Here is a 25,996-nt window from a genome sequence, read left to right as displayed (position 1 = left end):
AAACATTTTGGCATGTCTCACATGTGGATTGTGCACTCTCAGAACAATTCTTCAGAAGTTCACCTTCTAGACAATAATGATGTTGATGTAGAGTATCTAAATCTCTGCTGGAAAATGTGTACTCCAAAGGTACATCGCGATACCCTAGTTTTTATTTTCACATATTTATTGCTTCTTTTGATAAAATCTTCAGCTAGAATTCTTGTATGACTGTTGAGGCAGAATATGTTATTGCCATCACAAATACATTGCTTCTTGACCTCTTCTTGGGCTAGCTTTGGCAACCTGGTTTGTTAGCCCATAAATCTGTCTGTGCCTATTATCCCTGGAATTATTAGCATCTCAGAGGAAGTCTTTCACTTGAGGAGCTATTTAACTGCAGGAACATCCTTTAGTTTCATGAAACCGTAGTATCGTGCCTCATTTTCATTTAATTTGGTGACAATGTACTGAGGATTGAAATTACAATGATGGTAATCAGAACATAAATGTGAGGTCTTATAAATGGATTTCACTTCATATATCATACAATAATTATTTGAGAATAGCCTTCAGCTATAATATTTAAATAAAGAAAACAAAATTTCTTTCCTGAATAGAAAGAAGAAAAAAAATCCACTCTGATAGAAGCTAGTAAATACTACATGGCTGGACAAATCTACTTCAGAAATAAATGAATTAAAATTGGTTGCACTCCATCTGTGTTTATGCTTTCAGATTCAAAAAGTCTCGGGACCAAGGTGAGCGAAGTGTGGACTTTGATAAGCTTCTTGTAGCATCTCACTGTCATCATATGAATCTCGATATGTATCCAAGTTCTTATCTGCATTTCTTAGTACTGACAGGCAGAGTTCTTTCCTCCATTCTTCTAAATGTGGGAATCCTATGTAGTCTGCATACTTGTCACAGTACTGCCAAAGAAAATCAGACAAACACAACATTTATTAGGTTTTCCTAGTGCTGTGGCTTAAATGCTCAAGTCAACTTGTGACAATTGGTTTTTGAGCAACTTCGATAACTTTACCTCAAAATTAGCTAGATCATGGGTATTATGCTTTGGAATGCCATCAATTTCTCTTGAACGATAAAATTCCTTGATGGATTGCATCATCTCATCCCATGAGGGGAGTGTTCTTTTCCCAGACAGCAGCTGGGCAATCCATTTTGCTTGTGACTCAAAGAAAGGAAATCCTATGAGCTACATTATGAAAATGAGAAGATCTATTAACTGACACTGCATCTTTCAAACATGGATACTGATCTATTCATGGTCAGTAATCCAAAACAATGATAGAAGCTGTTTTTCCAAGAATATAATTAGGACTAAATCTATTTCTTAAATTTAAAATTTAAGGCACAATGAATTATTGGTTGATTAATTGTTGTACAAATGTGTAGGGGTTAACAGTTGGGAAGTGGTTGTGGTTGGGTGGTAACTGGGAAATATCCATTACCGTTCATATTTAATTAGAGGTCTAAAGTTTGGGTAGGAGAATGACATTGCCTTTGGTAGGGGGCGTTTTACCCCAAAGTGGAAGTTCCTAGCATGAAACCCGATTAATCAGGTTCCGTAGTGGGACCATACACCGGGGAAACTAAAAAGAAAAAAAAGTCAGGAAGTGGTTACCTTTCTGGGTATGCCAACGAAGGAGAGAGATGGAGCAAGAGAAGGGGGGAAGGTGTGCTCATAAAGTGGGCCCACTCTATCATCATCAACTATTACCATTCCTTTGGTGTCAAGAAATGGAAAGGAGTAGGAGTACCTGTACAATGCCCAAAAAAAAAAAATTGGATTTGTCATTATTTGTTGCTGTAGCAAGATTGTTTTCACTTTAAGACAACACCATGTCTAAGAACTTCATAGTTCTGTCTCACTACTTCTGGTGAATTCAAAGTATATAAGTCAAATTATTTTTTAAACTTTTTACTACACTTCAAAAATTCTTTATATATATGTGTGTGTGTTTAAGTTACATAAGACAAAATGAGTATTGCAAAGGCAAGTGCATAGAGAGAGCATTTTACCCTGTACAGTATATGATAGTGTCTGCATCGATTGAAGTACCATCTACGAACAATACCCTCCCATCTTCATGTAATGAATCTATCTGCATTTTTCATTCTAGATTAGTTATACCATCAAATATGAAAAATGTCTTGGGGTTTTCATGTTTCAGTTAACCGCATGGTCAGTTTTTTGATTTAACAAACCTGTGGACAAAGATGTAAATTTTGGTGCTTGGATATAACTTTTGACAATCCTTCAGAAACATCAAGAGATTTGGCACTGAGATGGATCTCCTTTGCCACATCTACAAGCTCCATTCCTATATCTTGACCACTTAGTGAGTTTCCAACCACCACAACTACCTGCTAAGATAAAAATATTTAGCAAGTTGTACGGATAAAAGTTGAAGTTTGATTCAAAACAAAGTTAACACTTCTTTATGTGAAAACATAGATGATATAGTCATGTGGTCCACTGTTTATTTTTTTATTGGAACACATGAGATGCACTGGAGTTCCAATTATGACAGCTTGATATGTTATAGCTTATTAATTAACTATGTTTCTGGAGCTTGCAACACAATTATTTTTTTAAAATAGAAAAAGTAAAAAAGACATCTTGTTGATCATCATTCATGTCTATGATTGTTGAGTAAAAAAGATCCTGCCCGCCAAGGTCGGGTTAAGGTCTGGGTACACTCTACCCGTTGTTGTCTGTGATTGTAGAGATTTTTGCATTACCTCATTCCGAAAGGGTTCTGGAACCCTGTAAATGTGGCTATGCATCTGTTTTCTTCTCCATGCATCCATTCCTTATCAAACAGAACAGGTAAAAAAGCTTTTAGTGTCTTTATTATACTATTGGATAAAAAGAACAAAAGTAAATTACAGAGTCTGCATTATGTGTCTATGCAATTATATAATACATGTTGTAATTAACTTTGATAAGAAGGTCTTATGATTTTCTAATTCAACTTTACCTTGACATGACCTGACTATGAAGGTATTGATTTGATTGATAATGTTAGTTATGACTCTGGGATCTTTTTATTACACTACCAATGTAATTTAATCAACTCAGTAGAGCTTGCCATATTAAGCTTGTTATGATGATTGATGATCAGTTACCTGTTGTTTTAGATCAACTTAAACTTAATCTGATGATATTCATTATAATTCTATCAATGTACAAAACTCAAAACATATGGAGATTTTGACAGACCTTTAATGTTGGGCAACCTTGGTTGAGAGTAATGACCAGTTGCAACAACCACAGCATCAAAGACTTCCTCCACCCCTTCCTCAGCTTCCTTCTCTTTGCTCTTCACAATCCATCTCAAGTCCTTACCGAATTCGGGATAATTCAGCATCCCCACATACTCAACTCTAGTATTGAATCTTATCATCTCCCTTAGCCCAAAATATTCACAAAAATCTTGTAAATACAAGAGAAGCTCCTTATGGCCAGGAAATCTCCTTGGATCCCTCCCTTTCTTCACCACAAAAGGAAAATCAGTAAACCCCATGATCTCTCTTGGTGATGTGAGCCTTAATGATGCATAAATACTGCTATGTACTATTAGGATATTATTCCTTCCTAAAGGATCTTCATGTTCAACTTTAGGTTGATATAGCCATTGCCCTCCCACATCATGGTTTTGTTCAAAAACCACCACATTGTGCCCTTCATTTCTCAGCTCCCTAGCTGCCACCAACCCCGATGGTCCCGTACCGATTATGCACACATTCTTGGACAAATTTCTCTCAGAAACCATGGTTGATATGAGGAAAATCTCCTGGAAAGCAATGCAGTTCTTGGAAGTTAAAAATGATGGGATTGGGTGAGTTGGGGGGTTATGCTGAGAATGAGAAAAAATGAGACTGATTAGCTACTATATATACTATACTACTGCTATCTAAAATCATGGAGAGTTTGCAGGGAAGGAGACACATGTGACTAAGAGCGTGTTTGGTATTGCTACTAAGAACTGCTTATTTTTAGAAATACTTTTTTTAAAAGAAGTGCTTTTGAAAAAAAACAATGTGTTTGTTTAATTCATTTGAAAAATGTTTTTGATAAGCAAATTGTGTTTGAGTAATTTTAAAAAAAAAGTAATTTTGAGAATTAAATTATGAAAAAGGACAAAAATTAATGCACTTTTAATATTAAGATTATTTATAAAGAGAAATTTTTTAAAATATATTAATTTCTATTTTTATTGAAGTAAAGTATACATGTTCAAAATTTCATTCAATGTTACACATAGATAAAAAACTTAAGATTCTTTCACAAATTAATTCACCACAATAATGAACAAATATAATGGATATATCATCATATATTACTAAAAGCATGAACAAAAAAATTGAAAGTTGAATTACGGTTTTATTCTTTCTACAAATTAAATTATTATAAAATATTTAAATATTTAATTGTATAAATTTAATTAAATGTTAATGACTTTTAGACTTCCTAAAATTAATTCCTAATTAAATATCCAATTTATTAATATTTATCATCTATAATATGTATGTATATATATAATAGTTATAATTTTTTTTAAAAAAAATCTTTACCTAAATTTTTTTTCTTTCCCTCTTCTTATAACTTTTTCCTTAACCCCTCTCATGAATAATATAATTGATGTGGATAAAGTATTATCCTTTATGATAAATAACGAAATTTATGATTTAAAGGGTGCAAATCTACAAAATGGAGACGCACATTGATAATGTCCTCTTGATTATTATTAAAGAATGACTCTAGCTTCACAAATTTAATTCATTAATGCTTAATTACATGATAAAAACTTTAGTTAGCTCTTTTTACATGGTTTGCTAACTTTAATTTTTTTTTTCATATTCTTCATTTATTTATTGTTATTTTCTAATTACTTATTTAACTTTTATACTCTTAATATTCATAACTCTCATCTTTTCATATTCATAACCTCCAAATATTTAAACTAAAACTTTAAGATATCTTTTGATATTCCTTCTATTCTATTTATATAAATTCAACTTCTTTATCTCATTAAACCCCTATGAAGATTATTAGGCTATTATTTTTATTCTATAGTAAAAACAGATGATGAAGACTCTTGAATTTTGATAGGATATGAAAGGAGTCGATAAAAACTCAGAGAGTTATGTACTAATTTTGTACTTATATTTTCATCTATATACATCAATCTTATAAGAATAATGTCTATATTGTATTTTTACTTAAATATTCTATTTCTTTGTCTTTTTTTCACTCTTTTAGACTTCTTAATTTAGTTTTCTATAAATGTTTTATTGCTGTAAGTCTTTGAATTTTGTAATTGATACATTTTATTATTCATTATAATTATATATATATTTCCATGAGATTTTAGTCATTCTAACGTATCTATAAAAATTTAATGAAACACACGTGCGAAGCACGTCCTCAGAAACTAGTTAATAAATATGTATATATGATAGGGTTATTTTGGTCATTAAAAAATAATTTTATGCTTATGTTTCTTAAAAAGTAAAAATTGTTAGCGTCTTCCGAACGACGAAAAAATTGCTTCTGCTTCCATTCAAAAGTAGTTTTATTGATTTGTCTCAAAAAAAATTAAACTGTTTTTCTCTAAATAAGTATTCCTGATCTTCCAACAACAATGTTAAACATACTCTGAATAATATGTCTCCATGAATTCCCATTTTGGGAAGAAAACTCTTGTTCTCGAAATAGTCAACTCGTTTTGTTTGACTTTTTAGACGGTAAATATTTACTCTATCGAGTTTTTGTACCAAATCGAACTAAAACAACATTAATCACATGTTATAGCTTTGAATCGATAGCACTCAACTATGATTTGAGTGTGCGATAATTATGTACACGAGAAATACATATCTTTGATCTGAAGTTGTAAACACAACGTGTTCTTTTTAAGTTTTGCCTTTGCTTTTTAGTCATTAATTAAATTAAACAAGATTTCCACATAATGTATGTCAGGGGAACTTGACTTTAAGTAGAAGGCTCTCCATTTGGATAACTTTCATCCAAAGATGTATAAAGCTACCAACATAATTGGTCATTTGTATAGCTCTTAGCTGTGTTTTATGATATATAAAAAACTATTACTCCCTCCGTTTCAGATATTTTTATGTGACTATAAGTCATTTTATTAAGAATAGAATAAATATTTTATATAAAAATATGTTTTTTTTTGAAACGGACTAAAATGAAATAAATTATATGAATTGAGATTGAGAGTACTATATAATATATTATATTACGTGTATGGTTGCGTACCAATTTTTTTTTTAATTTATAATATATATATAATAATGAATTAATGCTATATAATATATGATGTGTGTGACTTGCGTCCCATTTTTTATTTTACAATAATAATGATGAATTATTGATACGTAATTATGAAAAGATTGAAACATCTCGTCAAAGAAGGTGATAGCCCTGTAGATGATGTGGGTGGGTTGCGCCCCACTTTTTTCTATATTAATGAATAATGATATTTTAATGGGTCATTTGGTAGATAATCGGATATGAGTTAGGCATGCAATAAGTGATAGATTATTTATTTATAAAATAAATATTGTGCTTGATTTGCTATTTAAAAAAGTTATGCATGCAATAAGTGATAAATTATTTCTTTATAAATAAGTGATAAATTATTTATTTATAAAATAAATATTGTGCTTGATTTGCTATTTAAAAAATTGCATAATTAAAATTTTGGTAGAATTTATATATTATTTTATGCATGACTGAAAATGAAATGAATATATACATACACAAATAATATGTAAATTCTCTGTAACTAATCTTTATACTTCTTAACACTGGTAAATTCTTTATCAGCTACCAAAGTATTCCTAAAGACTCGTTTAGTAGGTGACTTTGATTTGGTAGGACGGTTCAAACATTCCTTTTAGAGTCTTTCCCATTTATACTATAAAAAAATAATTAAGTAGTTGTCAACTAACACATTTCACTTATTATTATTATTATTATTATTATTATTAATAATAATAATAATATATAAAGTAAGAAAACTGTATTTGGGTCGTTTTCGACGAGAGTTCGGAGTTTAAAGGGTATAAAATATTAACAAAAAATATATAAAAGTTTATATTAACCAAAATGGAAAAATACACTGGAGCAACAGCGATTTCCTCCGCCTGAAAAAGCAAAATCGCTGCCTAGGCAGTTTGAATTTTTCATTTTTTTTAAAAAAATGAATCGTAAAAAAAATTATTTTTTTTTAAAAAAGCAGCGATTTCCTTGAAAAAGAAACACTGCAAATCGTTGTTGTTTCAGCGATTTTACCATTTTAGTTAACATAAAATCTTAAATATCGTTTTGAAATTTTTGTTAATATTTTATATCCTTTAGGCTCCAGACTCTTTTCAATGACGTAGATATATAGTGACTAGTGAGTTTGATTTGAAAGATATAGTAGACCAAAATAATATGTTATAATTTCCTAAAACCCCTCGAGCCATGGGATTTCATAATTCTAATGTGCCACTACCGCTATGCTGTCATTAACTATTCGCGTATTAGTAAATGTATGATTAGTTATTTATTTTTTATTTTGTATAAATCTAATACTTAAATTAACTCATTATTTCAGAAGTTTTTATGTTTAATTGTAAATTAGTATTAAATATTACATTCGATATGTTGAATTTTATACGTGTCAATTAAAATGCTACTTACGTTGATTTTAAATCATGAACAATTTACTTCTGTAACTAGTAATCAAAACAGTCCTCGAAGTGTCTATGAAAAGTTTGCAGTAACATAGAAAGTTAGTTTAATCAATGGTGGAGTTTTGGAGCTTCACTTGGAGATTCAAAATATGGAAAAAAGATAATTAAAGTACATGAATAAATTTTTGGATAATAAAATTAATCTTATTTATATAATGATTGTTTTTTCTGATGTAAAGATTCAAATGAAATCGTTGTAATTCAAATTTTTTTTCCAGTATTTGACTATAAGATTAATGAACAATCTTTTGATCTATGTGTCGCTCCATATTCAGTCATGTCTAATTAGAAGTTTCAAAATGTATTTTGACTAGTAGGGTTAATGAATGATCCTTTGATCTACGTGTCGCTCCAAATTCAGTCATGTCTGATTAGAAGTTTCGAAATGAACGGAGTTAGGGGGGAAAAGGGTAGTGAGGCTTAGATTGTGCTTTAGTTAAGCCTACAAAAGAAGAAAACCAAAAATAGATTGTTTCTCTTGTCATCATATCAACTTAATTATTACTTTCATGTTCACACCTCTTAATTATCATAATAAAGATATTAATAAAGTTTATAATTCCCTGTATTTAGACCAACAAGAGATAGAGATGCTTGACTTGGAGACTTGGAAAAATGGATTGAAGTATACATTTAAAAGGAATAATTTATGCTTAACTTGGTTAAAGTAATAAACTTCTTATGTATAATTACCTACATGTAGGCCAGACTATATTTTTAAGGCACTCATTGTCAGCTGTATTTGACTTGCTCACTAATTTTTTGACTTCCATTCTCCAACAATTTTCTCACACACACCCCACCCCCACCCCCACCCACACCCACGTACACATACATATATAATCATGGAAAGATTTTAAAATTAACTTTGCATAATTGACATGCATGGTACATGGTGGTTAATTTTAGAGATAATACAATACTTAAGCAAATAAATATGATAGTTAGATGCTAAACATAATTAGGCTATCATTGTGACTATATATAGCATTTGATTTCTCCTTTCTTGAAGCCAAGGGAACATCAATAATCATGACATAGTGTTACCAATTCACCATGCAAGTTCATCATTGAATATCAACCTTTTTTGTTTTTGTCCTCTTTAAACTAAAGTAAGATTAATGGAAAAAAAGGGGTACATTTTCATAACACTCATGACTTTCTAACTTTTTTTTTTCCATAGTTAATTTATGTTTTTATTTATTGAGAGATTCAATTATTTCAAATTTATTCGCATGTGATCTAATAAAGTGGAAGTGCTCTTAATTATCAAGATTTTTTTACTATTAGATTCAAATCGAGATCGATCTCTAATTAAAAATGAAATGAGTATATTCACCCTCACTACAATTAATGATAATCTTGAACTAGCATATAATTTTTGTGTAGTTTATAGTTGGTGATATAATTTTTTCTTATTCGGTGTCCGATCTCTAAATTGGAATCATATTAAATCAGGATTTGTGCTGGAAAGATAAAAACAATTCGATACATATGAAAACTTGAGTTCAAAATCTTTGATTAAGGATGAAGGGATACTTACAACTCCATTACCATTGTAATTGGTAGTGATAATTCTTGTTGGGGTGCAATTCAAGTATAATAGGACAAGCATGACTCATATTTTACAACTTAAATAAGTAGTACTACACAACTAGTAAATTATGAGTCACTTGCTTGAAAACTTTGGAGACAAACGCCATTGGTCAAAATGATGTGGAAAAGGCATTTACAGAGAACCATTTTTTTATATACTTTCAACACCAACTTTATATCATAAGGACCATCTTGTTGTTGAAACTTTAAAAGCAAGGTTTCAAAAAAAGAAAAAAAGTTGAAACGTCAAAAAATGTTTAAGTTTTATCATGCAAATATGCAATTATTAAAGTCACGAGCCTTGGAATTTAGTTTATTTTATACTGTACATTGTACAATAATGCTTGGCCTACTAGTTAGAAATTTTTCTTCAAGGAAATAATATAAGTAGTTTGCACAAATTTTGTAAATCTTTTCTTTCTTGTTTATAACGTGGGATGTTAGAATTGATTTTCTTTTAATTATTAACTTTTTTCTTTTTTAAAAACTCCTCTTAGGAGCTTGTTATTTTGCTTTCACTCGAATTCACAATCTCAAAATTGGAAGTAGAGGGTGTCTATCTGTTGAGCAACCCTTTCTTGTCGATCAAGCAATTGATTATTCTTTTAAAAATCTTCCTAGGTGCATTTCCTTTCTCTCTTCGTGACTCAAATTTAAAATTGGAGGATGGGGTGTGCTTATCACTTGAGCAACCCTCTCTTTTTCGTTATTGACTGAGCAAATTAATTACTCAATTTTCAAATATATCTACTTTTAAGGACTGCTATTTAAAATATAGCCAGCATTTGCAAAACTCCAATTCAAAGAGTGGAACCCTCTCTTTGTTGTTGACTGAGCAAATTAATTACTCAATTTTCAAAAATATCTACTTTTAAGGACTGCTATTTAAAATATAGCCAGCATTTGCAAAACTCCAATTTGAAGAGTGGAACTAAGATACATTTGCAAATTAAGCCAATTTTTTTTCCACCTAAACTCTAGCCTTACTGTCCATATAAATTTGCAAAATGATGATGAATTGTTTTTAACAAAATAGCTGATTCAAACACTTCGAAATATACATTTATCTGCAATTAATGACTAATGTCATCTCTCAAGCACCACTTTATTGAATCCACCCACTTTAGAATTATGAATTCTTCAAAATTAAAATAATTTGTATAAAATAATTTGCATTAATATTTTAACGGTTTTGCATATCTGTCTAGTGATGAATTATTTTATGCGCAAAAAATACGTTTGGAGACTCTTTAGGACCAATCGCAACCTATAATCTTGATAATTGTGATTTTTTTTATTATTATTGTTAGTATCAAAGTTTATCTATATGACTATATCTCATGCATTAATCACGCTTATTCTTATAAAAAAAAATTGTCTATGAATTTTAAAATCCCCCTCTATCTATCTATCTATCTTATTGTTTTTTCTCTCTTTTCTTTTTTCCTATCATTTTGTTTTCTTTCTTTGCAATTTTAGAAATTTTGTTCCCTCAAAAAATTACCAACTAATTGTTAAGAGTCCCTCTTTGGTTTTTCATTCCCAATTTATCAAGAAATAGGTATAATTTTCCACCAGAATTTTCTTTTTTGTTGGTGTTAAATGATTCTTGATTGTGTTCCTCAAAGATTGATCTCAAATTGAAGATGAAAATAATCCATGTTAATGAAATGTTCAATTCCTTTTGTCTGAATTTAGGTTTTGTTTTTGCTTCTTGACGTAATTTTTGAATTAATAACACAATCTAATTTTACAGCTCCAGGACGAACTCAATGTACCTTTTAAATTTAAATAACGATTTTCACTTTCCTTTATGCTGAATTTGTTGCAGAATAATGGAGATGATAATTGGAAATGTATGATTTAGGAAGTAAACATATTTATTAATTTTTTATCAAAGGATATTATGGATTGTTTTATCTATTGAAACGAAATGACATTTTCCTTTTTTTGGTGCTTCATACGTTTATATGCCACAACTTATTCATGTTACTAAAAATTTTTTGTCAAATATATATATATGTTCCATATCTTTACGTCTTTATAATCATATACAATTTGTTAGTTATATCTTAATAAAAGTTCATTAATTTGGATGCATTAATTTTTTAGGTAATAAGAATAACAGTGCATTTTGAGGAATATTCAGATGGAGGCAGAAGTGCAAACTGCATAATAGGTACTTTCTTTTCATCCTTGTTACATTGTTCTTTAAAATTGTTGTCCTACAAATGCACAATAGCATATATCCTTCGAATCATTTTTATAACGGTAGGGGTTTATATTTAACCTATGTTTCTCAGGCTCTCCCTAAAATGTCGTTGAACCCATGTCGGATCTTTCAAAACTGTCCTACCTTTGGAAGATTCGACAGGCACATGTCTAACATTTTTAAAGAGTCCGACCAACATAGATATCAATTATCGGGAACAAAATGGTTTATGTTTAATCATGATGGAAAACCATGAATGCCACCACATGCTTTTTAATTAGTATCAATTTTCTCACAGGTCCTTGTTTGTTTGTTTTTTTACACTAGGGTGCTGCATTTGTGAGGTCAAGGTTTCAAAGGGTCTCTTCTTCTGATAAGTTTTTCTAGGTAAGTGTTGAAATTTAACAGTTGTGAAAAACATAAAAGGAAACAAGCAATGTGAGATTCTTTACTAAACCTCTCTGTATCTCATGATATATCTGCAGTGATACTCTAGCTCAAAATGGGTGAGATGGTTGTTGGCATACCTGCACATCTGGAGAGAATTGAGCGTGATGCTCGCTTTTTGAGAAGGAACTCAACTGGCAGCTTTGGCTTTCAAATTGATAAATCCAAGGTCTTGTCACGTTACCTGAGTGATCCAAAAGGTTCTTGCCATGACGCTTGCAAAGGTGCTGAACGTGATGATCAAACAACAATAGCAAGGACTTCCCTGCTGAGTAGAATGGTAGTAGCATCAGAAAAAATACCAGAACCGGCTACAACTGTACAGGTGCAGATACGGAAGAAACCACTACGCTCGAGTAAGCTGCCTGTGAATTTCAAGAGGCGTACAACTGGTAAATCACAGAGACAGGAGATCCCGGCATACACCAAGAGATTAGCTGTTTCTGTAAAACAACGAAATGATTTGAAGATGAAGTCTTTGCAGGAAAATGCTAGTTCAATGTCCGGAATCTATAAGCTGAGGATAAGAGGATACAGCAACACTAGCATACCAGGGGGGTCATCAATTGCTCAAGATTCTCCGTTGGATGGTGCAACTGGCACACCAAACAAAGGAAGCAGGATGGACAAGAACACCGCGTCTTCAAAGTTGGGCAACAAGAGGGCTGTCGGGAAACCTGCAAACTTGGAGAAAATTGAGCATGAACTCAGTTATTTGAGAAGGAACTCAACTGGCAATTTAGGTATTGAAATGGGTGACTCCAAGGTCTTGCCACGTTATATGAGTGTTCCAACAGGTTCTTCTGACGATGGTAAAGATGGTGCGGAACTCAACTGTAAAACAAAGGTGAGGACTCACATGTCCAAAACATCTGTAACTTCATCAGGAGAAAATTCAAAATTGGCTACAACTGTGAATTGGCAGATACGGAAGAAACCACTACACATACACTCAACTAAACTACCTGCAAATTTCAGAAGGCTGAAAACTTCCCATGGAAAGGAAATGCAAGCATGCACCAAAACCTTAGCCTTTTCTGCAAGGCATCGAAGTGATTTGAAGCTGAAGCCTCTTGAAGAAAATGATTATTCTGTGTCAAGAAGCAACAAATTAAGCAGAAGAAGATACAGTGACAGTCTTATGACAGGGGTTTCACTAACACTTAAGGGGTCTATATTGGATGACGCAACCACCAAAACAAACACAGGAAGCAGGATGGATAACGACACTGCATCTTATGAGTTGAGCAAGAAAAAGGATGTTGGCATGCCAGTGAACCTGGACAAAATTGAGTCCGGAGTCCGCTATTTGAGAAGGAACTCAACTGGAAGCTCAGGTATTGAAATGGGTAAATCCAAGGTCTTGTCATGTTCTACGAGTGTTCCAACAGGTTCTCGCCAAGAAGTTTGCAAATACACAGTTGCAAGTGATCTTAAAAAGAAGGCGAGGACTCTCCAGCGCACAAGACCTGTAGCTGCATCAGGAGAAATCCCAGAAATGGCTAGAACTGTGAAGTTGCAGATGGGGAAGAAACCATTAAGCTCAAGCCAGCTACCAAATTTCAAGAGCCCGACAACCTTTCAAACCCAGGGAAAGAAAATCCCAGCATCCACCAAAATAGCTGTCGAAAAAGGATCCTCCGGGTTGAGCAAGAAGAAGGATGCCATAACTATTTCCCACTCTACAAGAATTTCCTTGAAGAGGGTATCAGGCAAAAAGTTAAATAACAGTTCCCCCGGAATGGTATCTCTTCCCAATAAAACAGGCAAAGTGATTAGTAAAGATGATCCAAACAAGGTGTCTCATATGAATAATTTGACTAGCCTTGCACGAATAAAGAAAATGCAACCTAGTCATGAAAGCTTTGCAAACAAGGCATCTCAACTTAGAAAATCAGCTAGTCTTAAACAAGGCAAGATGGAGCTAGGAAGTAACAGGAGTGTTCCAAGGGGGACATCAAAGACAAAAATCCTGACCATACAGATCTCTCTGGAAAACCGGAAGGCCAGAGTCTCGCCTTTAGATAGGCATGGCCCAATTAGAGGAAAAAAACCGTCGCCCCATCTCTCCCCATCATCTTCTCTACATTCTGATGGCACTAGCTCCAGAAACCTTGGCAACAGGAAATCCTCCCTATCATCAACTTCTGCATGTGAGTCTGTTAATGGTGATGCAATATTCAGCAGTTCCAAGAAAAGTGGAACCACAAGCCCAAACCAAGATATAAAAGCTGGAAGGGCTGCAATTTGCAGTCCTAAAAATCTCAAGTTCAGGAGAGGACAAATAATTGATTATCAGTCAGAGAAACTCAGTCCAAGAAGACTAAAATTCAGGCCACCTAAAATACTAGAGAACGGCGGAAATGGAAGTGCTCTTGTTAGAGGAAGAAGCTCTAGGAGATTTATTGCTTATGGAAAGTCAAATGCTGCTAAAGATGAAACTATGAGAGTTAATCTTCGACACCAATCTAAACGAGGCAAAAAAGAGGCTCCAATCTTGTTGAACAATGTGATCGAAGAGACTGCAACCAAGCTTGAGGAGACCAGGAGAAGCAAGGTCCAGGCTTTGGTGGGTGCTTTTGAAACTGTAATCTCCCTTCAGGATCCAACATCCTCACCGCCAATTACTTCCAGATGATAACTGTGTTCTATGACAGAAAGAAATATATATATATATATATATATCTATATTAATAGATAACTTGAGTTACGTAACTGAAGCAGTAGGTGCAGGATTTCAAGCACTACTCTTTCTAAATACATGTATACTACCTAACTGATTCTACATACTCCGTAAATGTCATTGTACAAGTGTAGTAGTGTAGTTGTAAGTTATTTTTGTAATGTGACATAACATATTACACTTCTGCACATTAATCATACTTGTGTATTCTGTGTCTATGACAATAGATCATAATTAAAACATCAATTGTTTGTCCTCTGTTGTTGCGGTTTAAAAGATAACACTCATCTAACAACAGAATTTTATAGATATCAATGAATACTAATATCGCGGTAGATAGTATCAATAATGTTTTCCTACTCTTTAAACATCCTCCTAGAGTTGAACAATCAAGGAATATGAACTAGATTTTTCACTACGATGTCTCTAATGTATAATCTTCAAAAAAGGGAATAGGCATTGAATTGTATCCAGATGAGCAATAACTACATAACACAACGAGGCGCATTATATAACCAAAACAAACGAGAACTAAAATAAGATGACAGAGAAACATGTTTTCCACCAGAGACTAATAAGAAGAAATTGCTAAACTTAATTATTCTGATTGATTTTGATGCAAAATATCAGTTCGACTAAATTTTCCAAAAAAAAATAAAATCAGCTCGAGTATAGCAAAAGAGAAAGATTTAAAACTTAATTATTCCAATCGAAGATTATTCTTTTGGTTTTTTTTTTTAATCCGATGCTCGGTAACCGCATTTGAGCTGGCTTCTCGAGTATTTTTCAGGATTTGAGCCCGAAAGCTCAGGTGAAGGAAGGACTAGTCTCATCTACTACAACACATGATGGTCTAATAGAGATTTGATTTCCTCTACCATTTGAGGTACTGTTGTATAGTAAAAAATAGAACAGGATATCACAATTCACATTGTTGAGTTCAAATTCTCCAAATTTCAGCAACAACTACCATACTTTTACTATCAAACTTGATCAACAAAAATAAAAATACTCGAAAAATTATCAAATTTCAGATCTAGACTTGCTCCAGTTTCACTACGCCCTCTTTCTACCATTCCAAAACTTACTTTGATTTCAAAAGAGATTAAGGTTTTCAGAGAGGAAGAAGACGAAAATTTTTACCAGTTATGACGAGAGGATTCCCGCGTCTGCAATGGAAGAGCAATTCCCTCAAACTTAGCGTGAGGAAGGAGAAATGGGAGAGATGATTACAACTTGGTAAATTTAATTTTCCTCAAAAATTTAAATAAATAACTAATTGAGCTATCATAATTTTTAAATAGTCCTCCATTTAAAAAAATGATAGAACTTTAATTTTCACGCGATATAAAATTTTTCTTTATTTCATATCAAATCAAATTATGTTATTTTTTATAAAACGAAAGAATACATAATTTCCAAATATATTTGGAAAAAATAATCAAAATAATCTTATATACGTTCTTACATAAGTGAAATAATTCTAATATATAAAAAATATATTTTGCATTATGATTACACGGAAATATTTATAACTTAAATTCAATATGCATTAGATCAGATATTTAGGTGACAGAAATCCATAAGATCACCTTACTAAAAATAATTATTTAATAAAATCATGTTGTTATTGTTTTGCATTGTTTTAATATATAAGATCAAACTTTGCATATATCTTTTAAAAGTAAGCTTATTATTATTTTGACAATACAATATATGACATAACATTTTATATACTTCCCAAAATTAATTACAAAATTATATTAACCCTATTCATTTGAACCTGGCCCAGCCCCATTGATCCTCCAATATATAGAGATAGTTTGGGTCACTAAATTTATAAAATGTTTTTAATGAAAAATAGTTTTTAAAAATTAGTTTTTTGATCTTTAGTGAGTAAATAAAAAAAAAAACTACAACAAAAAAAATTTATATTAATATGTAGAAAAATGCCAAAGTGGTGAGGCATAAGCTTAAAATGTCACTTAAAGTAATTTTTCCTCCCTACTCACATTTGGAAAGTTATTTTTCTTTAAGAAAAAACTTTTTTCAAAACTATTGAGTAACCAAGCATAGAAAAAAAAAGAGAGAGTAATCAAGCATGAAAAAATCAAAAAATAGTTTTCTCTATGCATAATGTACACATTTTCACCTTGAGTAAAGATTGTTTTAATTTTAAGATTTAGACGCATAAGTTTTTTATTGCATAATAATAACTTTTATTATCAACTAATCATAAAAAGAAATTGGAAGGACAATGATGTAGGGTGAGTCTAAGTGAATAGGATTATAGATTTGGATTAGTCAGGTCAAATTGTGGTTTACTTTCACGTAGACTAAGAAAAAGAAGATCTATTTAAACTAAATAAATCATGATTTTTATATTTTTTAAATTTTTTTAGAGAAATCCACAATATAATCTATGTGATGTCTTTTTTCTTCGGATGAGCACTCTCTAGTGAGCATTTTAGGATAACTTGCTCACTTTACAATAACTCGTTAATTACATTTTAAAAAATGTGAATATTGTCATATTTTGTTGACAAAATATAAATAAGATGACTTTTGAAGAGATTAGATAAAAACTGAATAACTGTCTTATTAAAATAAAATAAATGACTTATTTGTAATAACCATAGAAGGAAAAAAAATATGACATGAAGCCTTTTAGAAAAAAAAAATCTAAAATTTGAAAGAGATAAATCGTGCAATTATTCGTGGCATGGAATGTTAATTAAAACATTACAGAGATGAGTCGCTCTCAATAAGGATAGAATTTTCCTTTCAAAAATACAATTCAATCATTTGTATTAATTAATAATATAATTAGGTCCAGACTGTTGACAAAGATGCAAATGGTCCAAATTTAACAATGGCCTCAACTTCAACTTCATGATCATTTATTTTTTTAATTTTTTTTTTATGATCGTGATGTTGATGTCAGCTTTTATGCGCTTTAATTAATTCACTATTGACTAATGTCAACATATATCCTGCTTATGACAAGGCCCACAGGGGGTTGGATGGTCCGGGTTGGAGTTATGATCGAACATGACCCTTGTTTGATAGACTTAGTTAAGAAATAAAATTGTATCTTTGCTATCAGCTATGACTTTTGTTATGATGATAAGCGTTTGATCCTAACAAGTGGTATCAGAGTCAATGTTGTGGGTCCGATTTATGTTGGGAGGCAGATTCGTGAGTTTGATTCCCAAGAGCAATATTCTACATGAGGCAGGTGTTGGGAGTGGGATTCGTGGATTCGATTTCCAAGAGCAACATTTTGCATGAGATAGGTTTTGTGAGGGAAATTCGTGGGTTCGATTCTCAAGAGCAATATTTCGCATGAGACAGGTGTTTGAAGGGAAATTGTTAAATAATATCAACATTCTATCTATGACAAGGCTCACGAGGGACTACGTAGCTGAGGTCGGAGTCATGATCCCCTCCTTCATTTCTTGAATTTAATTTATCACCATTTCTTATTTCGAGATAGTCATATCAAGTCATCATGACAAGGTTGCTTCCTTTACGTAGAACCCACAAAAAATCTTTGTAATTAAAATTAGGATCAACACCTCTGGTCCTCCTTTTTATTATTACTTTTTTTTTTTGGGTCTTTTTACATAATACTATTACAGTTGAAACAAATACTCGACCGATAATATATTTTATATATAGGTTAAGGTTAGGGTTTACAGAAAATATGGCATTTTCTTTAGGATATCTAAATCGTGAACAAAGCAAATTTATCATTTCGTTTCAACGTAAATGACATGGATCATGTTTATTTATAAATCTTTTTCTCCTACGAAAAAAATTATAAATTTTTTATACTAGTATTTTACGATTCAATACTGAAGTGGAAAATAAAAAAAAATCTTCATATAGTTTTGATTTTGACTTATTGTAATTACCCTGACATGATTCAAAAGTCTCAAATCTCGTTCTCAAAATTAAATAGTATGCTCATTTCGTCCTAGTCATATCAAGTTGAAGATGCTAATGCAAAATTACGTACTCTCTCCATTCATTTGTACTTGTTCATTTTGAATTTTGCACGTCTCTTAAAAAAATAATTGATATGAATATCTTATATTATAATACTATTAAGCATTAAAAATGATTTGAAAAATAAATAGTTATATAAACAGTGGAAGTATTATGTTTAGAGTGGCGAAATCATAATTTTAATCTTATAAATTTTGAATTTTATAACGACGAATTCAAGTGTTAATAACAAAATATTAAACTTAATACATACACATTTTTTTAAAACTTCTTAATGTAAACACATTATGTGAGCAAATATTACTATTTGATAGAACATATATCCCAATATAGATAGTGGAACACATATATCATTATATTGGTATAGGAAAAGTACAAGTCTTTTAAAATATCTTTAAAAAGATGTATAGTTGACAACTCGAGTTACATGGGTAATTGTCAATAAACTAGTCAATCAAAAGTAAATGTTTTCATTATTTAAATTTGCAAAAAGAAAAAAAGGTCGAGGAGTCGTGGAGAAACTCTTCTGGTTATTAAAAATTGTGAAGACTCATTTCGTACATGTAATTTAGAGATCATTTCAAACGCAAAATGAGATAGATAAAAATATCATATTGATTGAGATAATTAGTCGCAACATTTTGATATAAATCATTTCAAAACTAATAAATATATATACATCCATAACCAAACACAAATTATTACTTGATAGGAAGAACTTCCATTCAGACCTGTCCTAGCTATGCAATTTTAAAATAATCAAGTGTAAAAAAAGCCAAAAGAAAAATAAATAAAATAATTTTATATTTTATCTCAATTATTATTCTTAAATCACCAACTAAACTAAACGTGAAATAAAATAATGCATAAGGAAGGGAGGAATGTGTTGATGTCTTGGTTGAAAGTGATCTTCACCAAACTCATTGAAGAATAGCTTCTTTTCTCACTTAACAAATTAATTTCAACTATAAACTTTGTGTCGGCATAGTATTAATTTCCGAAACATTTATTTGTTTTTTATCTATAATTCACTTACTAGTATTAGAATTCTCATTTACCTATTTGTTCGAGTATATCAAGTCTAATTGTCTCAACAAATTTCAACTATCATTTCATAAAAGCATTCCATAATTATATGGTGTTTCGTTTTTTGAAAGTCAAATAATTTAAGTTTAATCGAGAAATTATTTATGAAATTTTTAAATTTTTAAAAATGAAATATATATTTTTAAACTACGTAAAAAGTATTATAAGTCACAATGATTGTCAATTCAAAATTCTTACAAAGATATATAAAAAACTTACGATAAAAAATAGACTTGTGTGAATCTCAAAATTTGAAAAGTATCACATAAATTGAGACGGAATGAGTAATAATTTCTTCTTTATAAAATACAGGTTCTAGTATATATATTTTTGAGGAGCAATATACGTATTTTCATCTTATATCTAAAACCTTGCAATTCTTGGATATCTATAGAAAAAACAATATATAAGTACAAATTATAGAATTATTTTTAAAAAATAAAATAAAATAAAAATCGGTTTCTATTCTGTCTGGTTTTCCTGGTTCAACTTGCTGCCTGTGATCTGTGTAGATTGATTAGCTAATTGCTGCCGATACAAAGCTGCCATGTTGTTGAAGAACTCCATGTCCATCGACTGTTCGTCGTTGTAACAAAAAAGAAAAAGTAAAACAAAAGTATAGTACTAGTAAATTAACATGTAAAGATTTTTTTACACTAAACGTGTTATAACAGATTGTCTGTCTTATTTTTTACTCTATACGTTTTAATTGACGTACTAGTGTATAGAAGTTAAACTCAAATTTGAAACAAACATAAATTGCTTACTTGAGGTAGAAAAGCACTATAGGGGTTCGTAAAAGGAATGGAATTGGTGGTAGTACTAGTGGTGGCACTGGCAGGGCTAACAGAATTAGCCGGGGCTGCAGGCAGCGCGAAGGCTCCTGATGGGGTGAATGGAATATTGATGGGAGCTGTAGTCATTTGATTTGGATGAGTTGTGGCAGAGGCAGCAGCAGCGCGAGCTAAAGCAGTCATGTCAAACATTCCCATACCCATGCCAAGACCAACGCCAACGCCCATTCTTGCTAGTAACGACATTTGAATATGTTGATGCATTCCAAGAGGCATCATCATTTGTGGTGCCATGTTTCTTGGAGTACTACTCATCAATTGAACTTGTGCTTGTAGCTGCTTTAAGTAATCTATCACTTCATCAAGCATTGATGCTTTATCTGTCTGCAAAATTTCAGCATTAATCGTAGGCTCGTAACTGTTGTATCTGATCTTGTGCATGATGAATGAATGTTCATCATTTAGGGGAAAGTTGATTATTTTTGTTATGTTTCAACGTTGATAAAAAAACACACCTTACTTGCATTTGGTACCAATCTCTGTAGAGCTTTCATCCTTTGGTTAATTCTATCTCGACGTCTCTGTACCAAATAATAAAACAGTACAACACATGATATTAGTAACTACTCCACTAGCTAGCTAGTAATGTCAGAGCCAGGACTTTTACTAAAGGGATTACCGTATATATAAAGAAAATAAAAAAAAACTTGATACTCTATAATATATGTCAATATCTTCTTATCTGTTGAAAATGATATTCTTTGGCAGAGCTAAAATGCAAATTGTACCCGCTCTGACTGGTTATGAACAGCTGCTGCTCGGCTACGTCTTGATGAGTTGGACCTTTTTGTTTCATGTTCTTCCTCCTTGTTTTCCTGCTAAAATCAATTCAACATGACATATTTTCTAGACATATAGCTAGTCTAGTCTTATTTTCTATATGAAAGACAAAATCTTTAACTGATGTACCATGTGTTCTTTCGTATATGGGGGCATATACGTAGTTATAACACTATTTTAAAGCTGTTTGAAGAAAGAATACACTTACCGAGCCACCACCATGACAAGCAGAATCCTCATCACAAGCGGTTTTAGACTTGATGCTACGCGAAGACTCGTCAAAGGAAGGCCATGTAACCATGGTGGTATCATTCTCCCTATAGAAGGTAGCGCTGGCACTTGCACACGCGCTACCTTCTGCATACTCATGATCTTCAGCTCCACCATATTGAGGGTCAGATTCTGATGGTCTCATCCTCTTTTTTGCCAACACTGTTGCTCGAGGAGGCGCCATTTGTTGTGAACTCTCGCCCCATTTTCCTCCGCTATACAGCACCCCAGTTTTCAGATCCTGATCTTCATTTTGGGCATAATTTTGATGTATTGAAGTCTGATTCTTCGCGTGATATGTGGCTTGATGCACGATGGACTCTAATGTATCGCCGGTTCTTCCCAGTGTCTGTTTTGCTTGTGAAATGGAAAGGATCCCCCCTAGTCCATGCATTCCTAACTGCCCTTTTTCCCATGTCAGCTCTGCAACTTCTTCACACTTACTAGACCTGAAATTTTTCGATAAAATTAAGCATACAAAATCACCATCATCAGGTATTGCTCGTAATATTTTAAGAAGAGAATAAGTTCAAATTAAATAAAGTGATAAAAATTGAAATGGACTATATAACACACGTATCAAACCAGTAAAAGCGCAGCTCGCTCTTATATTGATCACGATAAGAAAAGCAGAACAAACATGATTCAAGAAAAGAGTCATACATGGGCAAAAGATGATTAATTTGAATCTGCTGGTTATGTAGGTGAGGATATTTGTTAGCTTCTTCGGCTTCTACGACATGTTCTTGTCTTTGATAACTTGGATTCCAAGTTGGTACCGTACAATGACTCATGATGATTAATATTATTATTGAGTAATCTATTCTTTTTCTCTGTTCCCGAATGTTGAACTCTCTGCTTCTTCTCAGTTTTATATACTAAAAACTTAATTATTCTTATTGCTTTCTGGTCCCCTTTTTGAATTGTCGCATTCAAATGACCAATTATATACTGAAACACACAACATGTGACACAGCAAGAAAGCCTGGATTTCAAATGGATATCTCTTCATATATGTGATTTCTTCTTACCTTCATTCCAATTAAGATTTTGTTGATGTTAGGTGGGGTTACAAGCACTCAATGCATTTACATTTCTAGTGTTTTACTGTTTTTGGACCTACATAAATAGTACTAGTACTATTCCTCCACCACAAGCTTTTAGAGGGCGGGAGCCATCGAATTTAATGTTGAACAACAACCTGCTAGGATGGGGCCTTAAAATTTGAGAGATGCCCTCAATCAGAGATAACATCGCATATTGTCACTCAATTATGAATTTTTCTGACAGAAAGTCGCTCAACTTTGTTTTTTTATACGTATGACTTTTGGGTTAAAAATCAAGTTGGTGCATAATGCAATCAAATCTGATCGCGTTATGCACCAACGTAAATAGATTTCATAAGTGCTATTGCATTTGTTGAATTCTTACTGCAGCAAGTAGATAATGAAAGTACTTTGATATGTTAAAGTTAAATCGCCTTAAACTTCCACGAGAGAAACATGTATATAGATGGAAAACTATTTTTGTTGAAGAGCTATGGTGGTTTGGGGGGACCCAAGTTTTTTTTTAAAGTTCGTTTTTGTTGGAACAAGAATGACAAAAATACGAAGTAATCCAAAATAAAACTTGTTTGGTTTAGAGGCACGCTAATATATTTTTTGAGATTGTTAATCTCTTCCACGAGTAAACTTAAACAATTAAAATAAAAATAAATATTGCCATTCACTTTTGTATTTTTCAAAACTTTTAACATGTGAATTTAATTTCTTTTAAAATTAATTGAAACACCAACTCCTACACATTTGATGTCAACTTTTCACCTGATATGCTTAATACCATAAAATTAAAAGACATTTTGATACATTATAATATCAAAAATAAGATAAGTAAATTGAAACGAATACATTGCGTGGATTTTGGCTGATTTGACCAGTGACCAAAAAATATATATCCAAATAAGTTGACTGTGGTATATTTTACTGAAGCTTCAATCATTTATATGTCATGTCCATTCCATACTTAGGTCCAATACATGGCCAGCTACAAGGGGGTGAAGCAACTAAAGCATGGGTTTTAGGTCCCAAAATATTGGAGACCCCATTTTTCAATTAATTTTTTTAGAATTTTGTGCACGATATTTATATTAGGATCTTTGACAAATTTAAATTCACGTCAAATAGTTGTTTTTTTCAAATACATATACGGAAAAACACTCCAAAGTGTAATTATTTTTATTTTAGGGACTTCATTGCAAAAAAAAAAGGATTTTGCGACGATTATATATCTAATATTTATTTCGTTTAAAAAAGAATTTTACTATTTCCTTTTTAGTTTGTTTAAAAAAGAATGACACCTTTTCTTTTTTGGAAGCACTTTTACTTTAATTTTTCACATGATATGTTTAAAACCACGAGATTAAAAGAGCATTTTGAGGGAGTAGACTAATAGTTATGCCTCGTCGCTCTCTTTGCTGATTTCCAAAGGATGTAAAAATCTCAGCATATAAAACTCACAACTTTTTTGCCAATATAATTGTGCTACACGTCCGAGCTAGCTTGTGCACAATTTATCTGATATGTAATTTTTACTCCAGTACAAATATCGAGTAATTCTAATCACCAAACTTCCCCAGATAGAAACGTGTAATTCCTTTACAAAGGCTGTTTTATATTACCTGTATTAAACCATTTGCCAGCTTAGACACCAGGAAGAAACAGAGACACTCTGTAAAAATTAAGTAGCACCCATGTGGCTAAAACTTGTCAAGTAAATTGGCAACATTTTGTGATCAAGTGCAAGGTTGGCTGATAATTTCATAGTTATGAATCCTGCCTACTTAGGTTGGTCCCCTGTCCCTACTACAATTGTTGATTCTGCAACATGTTCATGCATCACATATAAGTATCGTCTGAACGGATAAATTTTATAATGTTTTTTGGATACAAGATTGAATATTTCAACAATTTTGTGCGTGTGCTTAGATTTCGTCTTGTAAAGGGTATGTTTTTTCATTATGGTGGGCACTTCGTATTTAATTTTTTTTGTTTTCACATTTTCCAAGTCTTCAGAGTCATGTTTCTCGGATTCGTACGAGAAAGATTCTTCGGACTTAGTCTATGATCGAAATTTTAGAGACACATGACATTTTTCTTTTGTAATTATTTACACTTTTTTGACTTATGTGACATCCAAATATGTCCCTACGCACCTCAATTACATGGAGTCACGGAGTGTGCCACGTAAGACAAGAAATGTATAAAATTATATAAAAAAAAAATCCAGGGGTAATAGAACCTTAATTTACTGATTTAATTAAAATGTGTCTCTGAAATTTCGATCATAAACTAGGGGATACTTGTGCATTTCCCAGGCAAGCTGAGGAAAATCAACCCGAAATGGGCTTTCATTTCTTTCTCATCATCTTAAACCAGCCAAAAATTCTTATCTATGTTCATCCATAGTTTAATGAAAGATTTCATCACTCATCAATCACATTTTCTAAGGATTTTCTAATCACTTTTGTGAAATTACACTGAATATATTGTTATTGTCGCTTATGAAATTACATCATGAGCTAATGAACATCTTCAATAGGGCCTACATTAATGTCAACTCAAACCAATACATGCAGTAATTCACGTCCCAATAATCCAATAAATAAGCGTCCCAAGTGATGCTCACCAACTATACTTGTTTAACTCGTTTCATAAATCGCGTAATTAACAAAAATTCCAATAAAATTATGATCTAAAAACCTTAAAACGGTTAAAGATAGTTCAAATTTTTTGTCTTCGTCTCGAAAGAATAATGAAAGTATCCATCACCAAATAAGATTATTGGACTTGCTACGGTTACTTCTTGAGAAGCAAATTCAAATCAGTACTATTACTAAGTCTCATACTATACCCTTTTTGTCCATCTACCATTTTGTAATTTTGTGTTGGATCTTATTATACAATAAAGAAGTGTCTAAATTCTTAAAATATCCAACATTTTGTTTGACTTAGACTTGTTACGGGGGTCGTGAATAGACAAAAAAAATGGGACTAGATGTGGACTCTTGCATCCCTCATTAGAATACACATTCTATCAACTGAGAATGACAAGTTAAGAGCATTGGATGTAGTTAACAATTCAACCAAACGAATGCCAACGATCGATAATAGATTTATTTCGCGTGTCCGAATGGAAGCATAATAATAAAACTGTTTGCAGATTTTATAATTTCACTTGTCACAAACTTAGAATCTGCTGAGATTACATGTATCTGACGATTTG

At 31.9% G+C, this 25,996-nt stretch overlaps 2 protein-coding genes across 20 annotated transcripts; both read right to left on the bottom strand.

Annotated features, from left to right (window-relative positions):
* Positions 1-474: 474 nt before the first annotated feature.
* On the bottom strand, positions 475-15,995 carry LOC101259731 (flavin-containing monooxygenase FMO GS-OX-like 9). Of its 19 annotated transcripts, none has more exons than XM_069295577.1 (13): positions 15,858-15,987; positions 12,997-13,122; positions 12,805-12,903; positions 12,583-12,708; positions 12,376-12,474; positions 12,112-12,296; positions 3,230-3,803; positions 2,749-2,819; positions 2,212-2,370; positions 2,026-2,108; positions 1,628-1,763; positions 1,025-1,198; positions 475-911 (listed from the first exon to the last, which is right to left on the bottom strand). In XM_069295577.1, exons 7-13 carry the CDS (start codon positions 3,780-3,782, stop codon positions 720-722), a joined length of 1,368 nt encoding a protein of 455 aa, XP_069151678.1. In that variant the 5' UTR covers positions 3,783-3,803; positions 12,112-12,296; positions 12,376-12,474; positions 12,583-12,708; positions 12,805-12,903; positions 12,997-13,122; positions 15,858-15,987; the 3' UTR covers positions 475-719. The 19 variants fall into 19 exon arrangements, with proteins under 19 accessions (XP_069151678.1, XP_069151679.1, XP_069151682.1 ...); XM_069295578.1 differs by having other exon boundaries at positions 12,112-12,299; positions 12,382-12,474; XM_069295581.1 differs by having other exon boundaries at positions 12,112-12,299; positions 12,382-12,474; positions 12,805-12,865.
* A 4,086-nt stretch (positions 15,996-20,081) lies between these two features.
* LOC101263505 (transcription factor UNE10) lies at positions 20,082-22,739 on the bottom strand. Its single transcript, XM_004236437.5, has 6 exons — positions 22,379-22,739; positions 21,654-22,164; positions 21,394-21,480; positions 21,121-21,186; positions 20,579-20,989; positions 20,082-20,387 (listed from the first exon to the last, which is right to left on the bottom strand). Exons 1-6 carry the CDS (start codon positions 22,507-22,509, stop codon positions 20,274-20,276), a joined length of 1,320 nt encoding a protein of 439 aa, XP_004236485.1. The 5' UTR covers positions 22,510-22,739; the 3' UTR covers positions 20,082-20,273.
* Positions 22,740-25,996: the final 3,257 nt, after the last annotated feature.

This window comes from Solanum lycopersicum, chromosome 3 (genome assembly GCF_036512215.1).
Source record: "Solanum lycopersicum chromosome 3, SLM_r2.1".
NCBI lineage: Eukaryota > Viridiplantae > Streptophyta > Magnoliopsida > Solanales > Solanaceae > Solanum > Solanum lycopersicum.
The sequence above is the reverse complement of the archived record's forward strand: the minus strand, read 5'-3'. Positions and strand labels throughout refer to the sequence as shown.

Bases quoted from the DNA above. Each gene is read 5' to 3' on its own strand.
- LOC101259731 (XM_026030118.2), bottom strand. From the start codon at position 12,321: ATGCTACTACCATTCTACTCAGCAGGGAAGTCCTTGCTATTGTTGTTT. The intron at 1,199-1,627 runs GTAACCACTTCC...TTCATAATGTAG, and splicing joins TCGTTGGCATACCCAGAAAG to CTCATAGGATTTCCTTTCTT. The intron at 912-1,024 runs GTAAAGTTATCG...TTTCTTTGGCAG, and splicing joins ATGATCTAGCTAATTTTGAG to TACTGTGACAAGTATGCAGA.
- LOC101263505 (XM_004236437.5), bottom strand. From the start codon at position 22,509: ATGAGTCATTGTACGGTACCAACTTGGAATCCAAGTTATCAAAGACAA. The intron at 22,165-22,378 runs GTATGACTCTTT...GAAAAATTTCAG, and splicing joins ATTAATCATCTTTTGCCCAT to GTCTAGTAAGTGTGAAGAAG. The intron at 21,481-21,653 runs GTAAGTGTATTC...TGATTTTAGCAG, and splicing joins CTTGTCATGGTGGTGGCTCG to GAAAACAAGGAGGAAGAACA.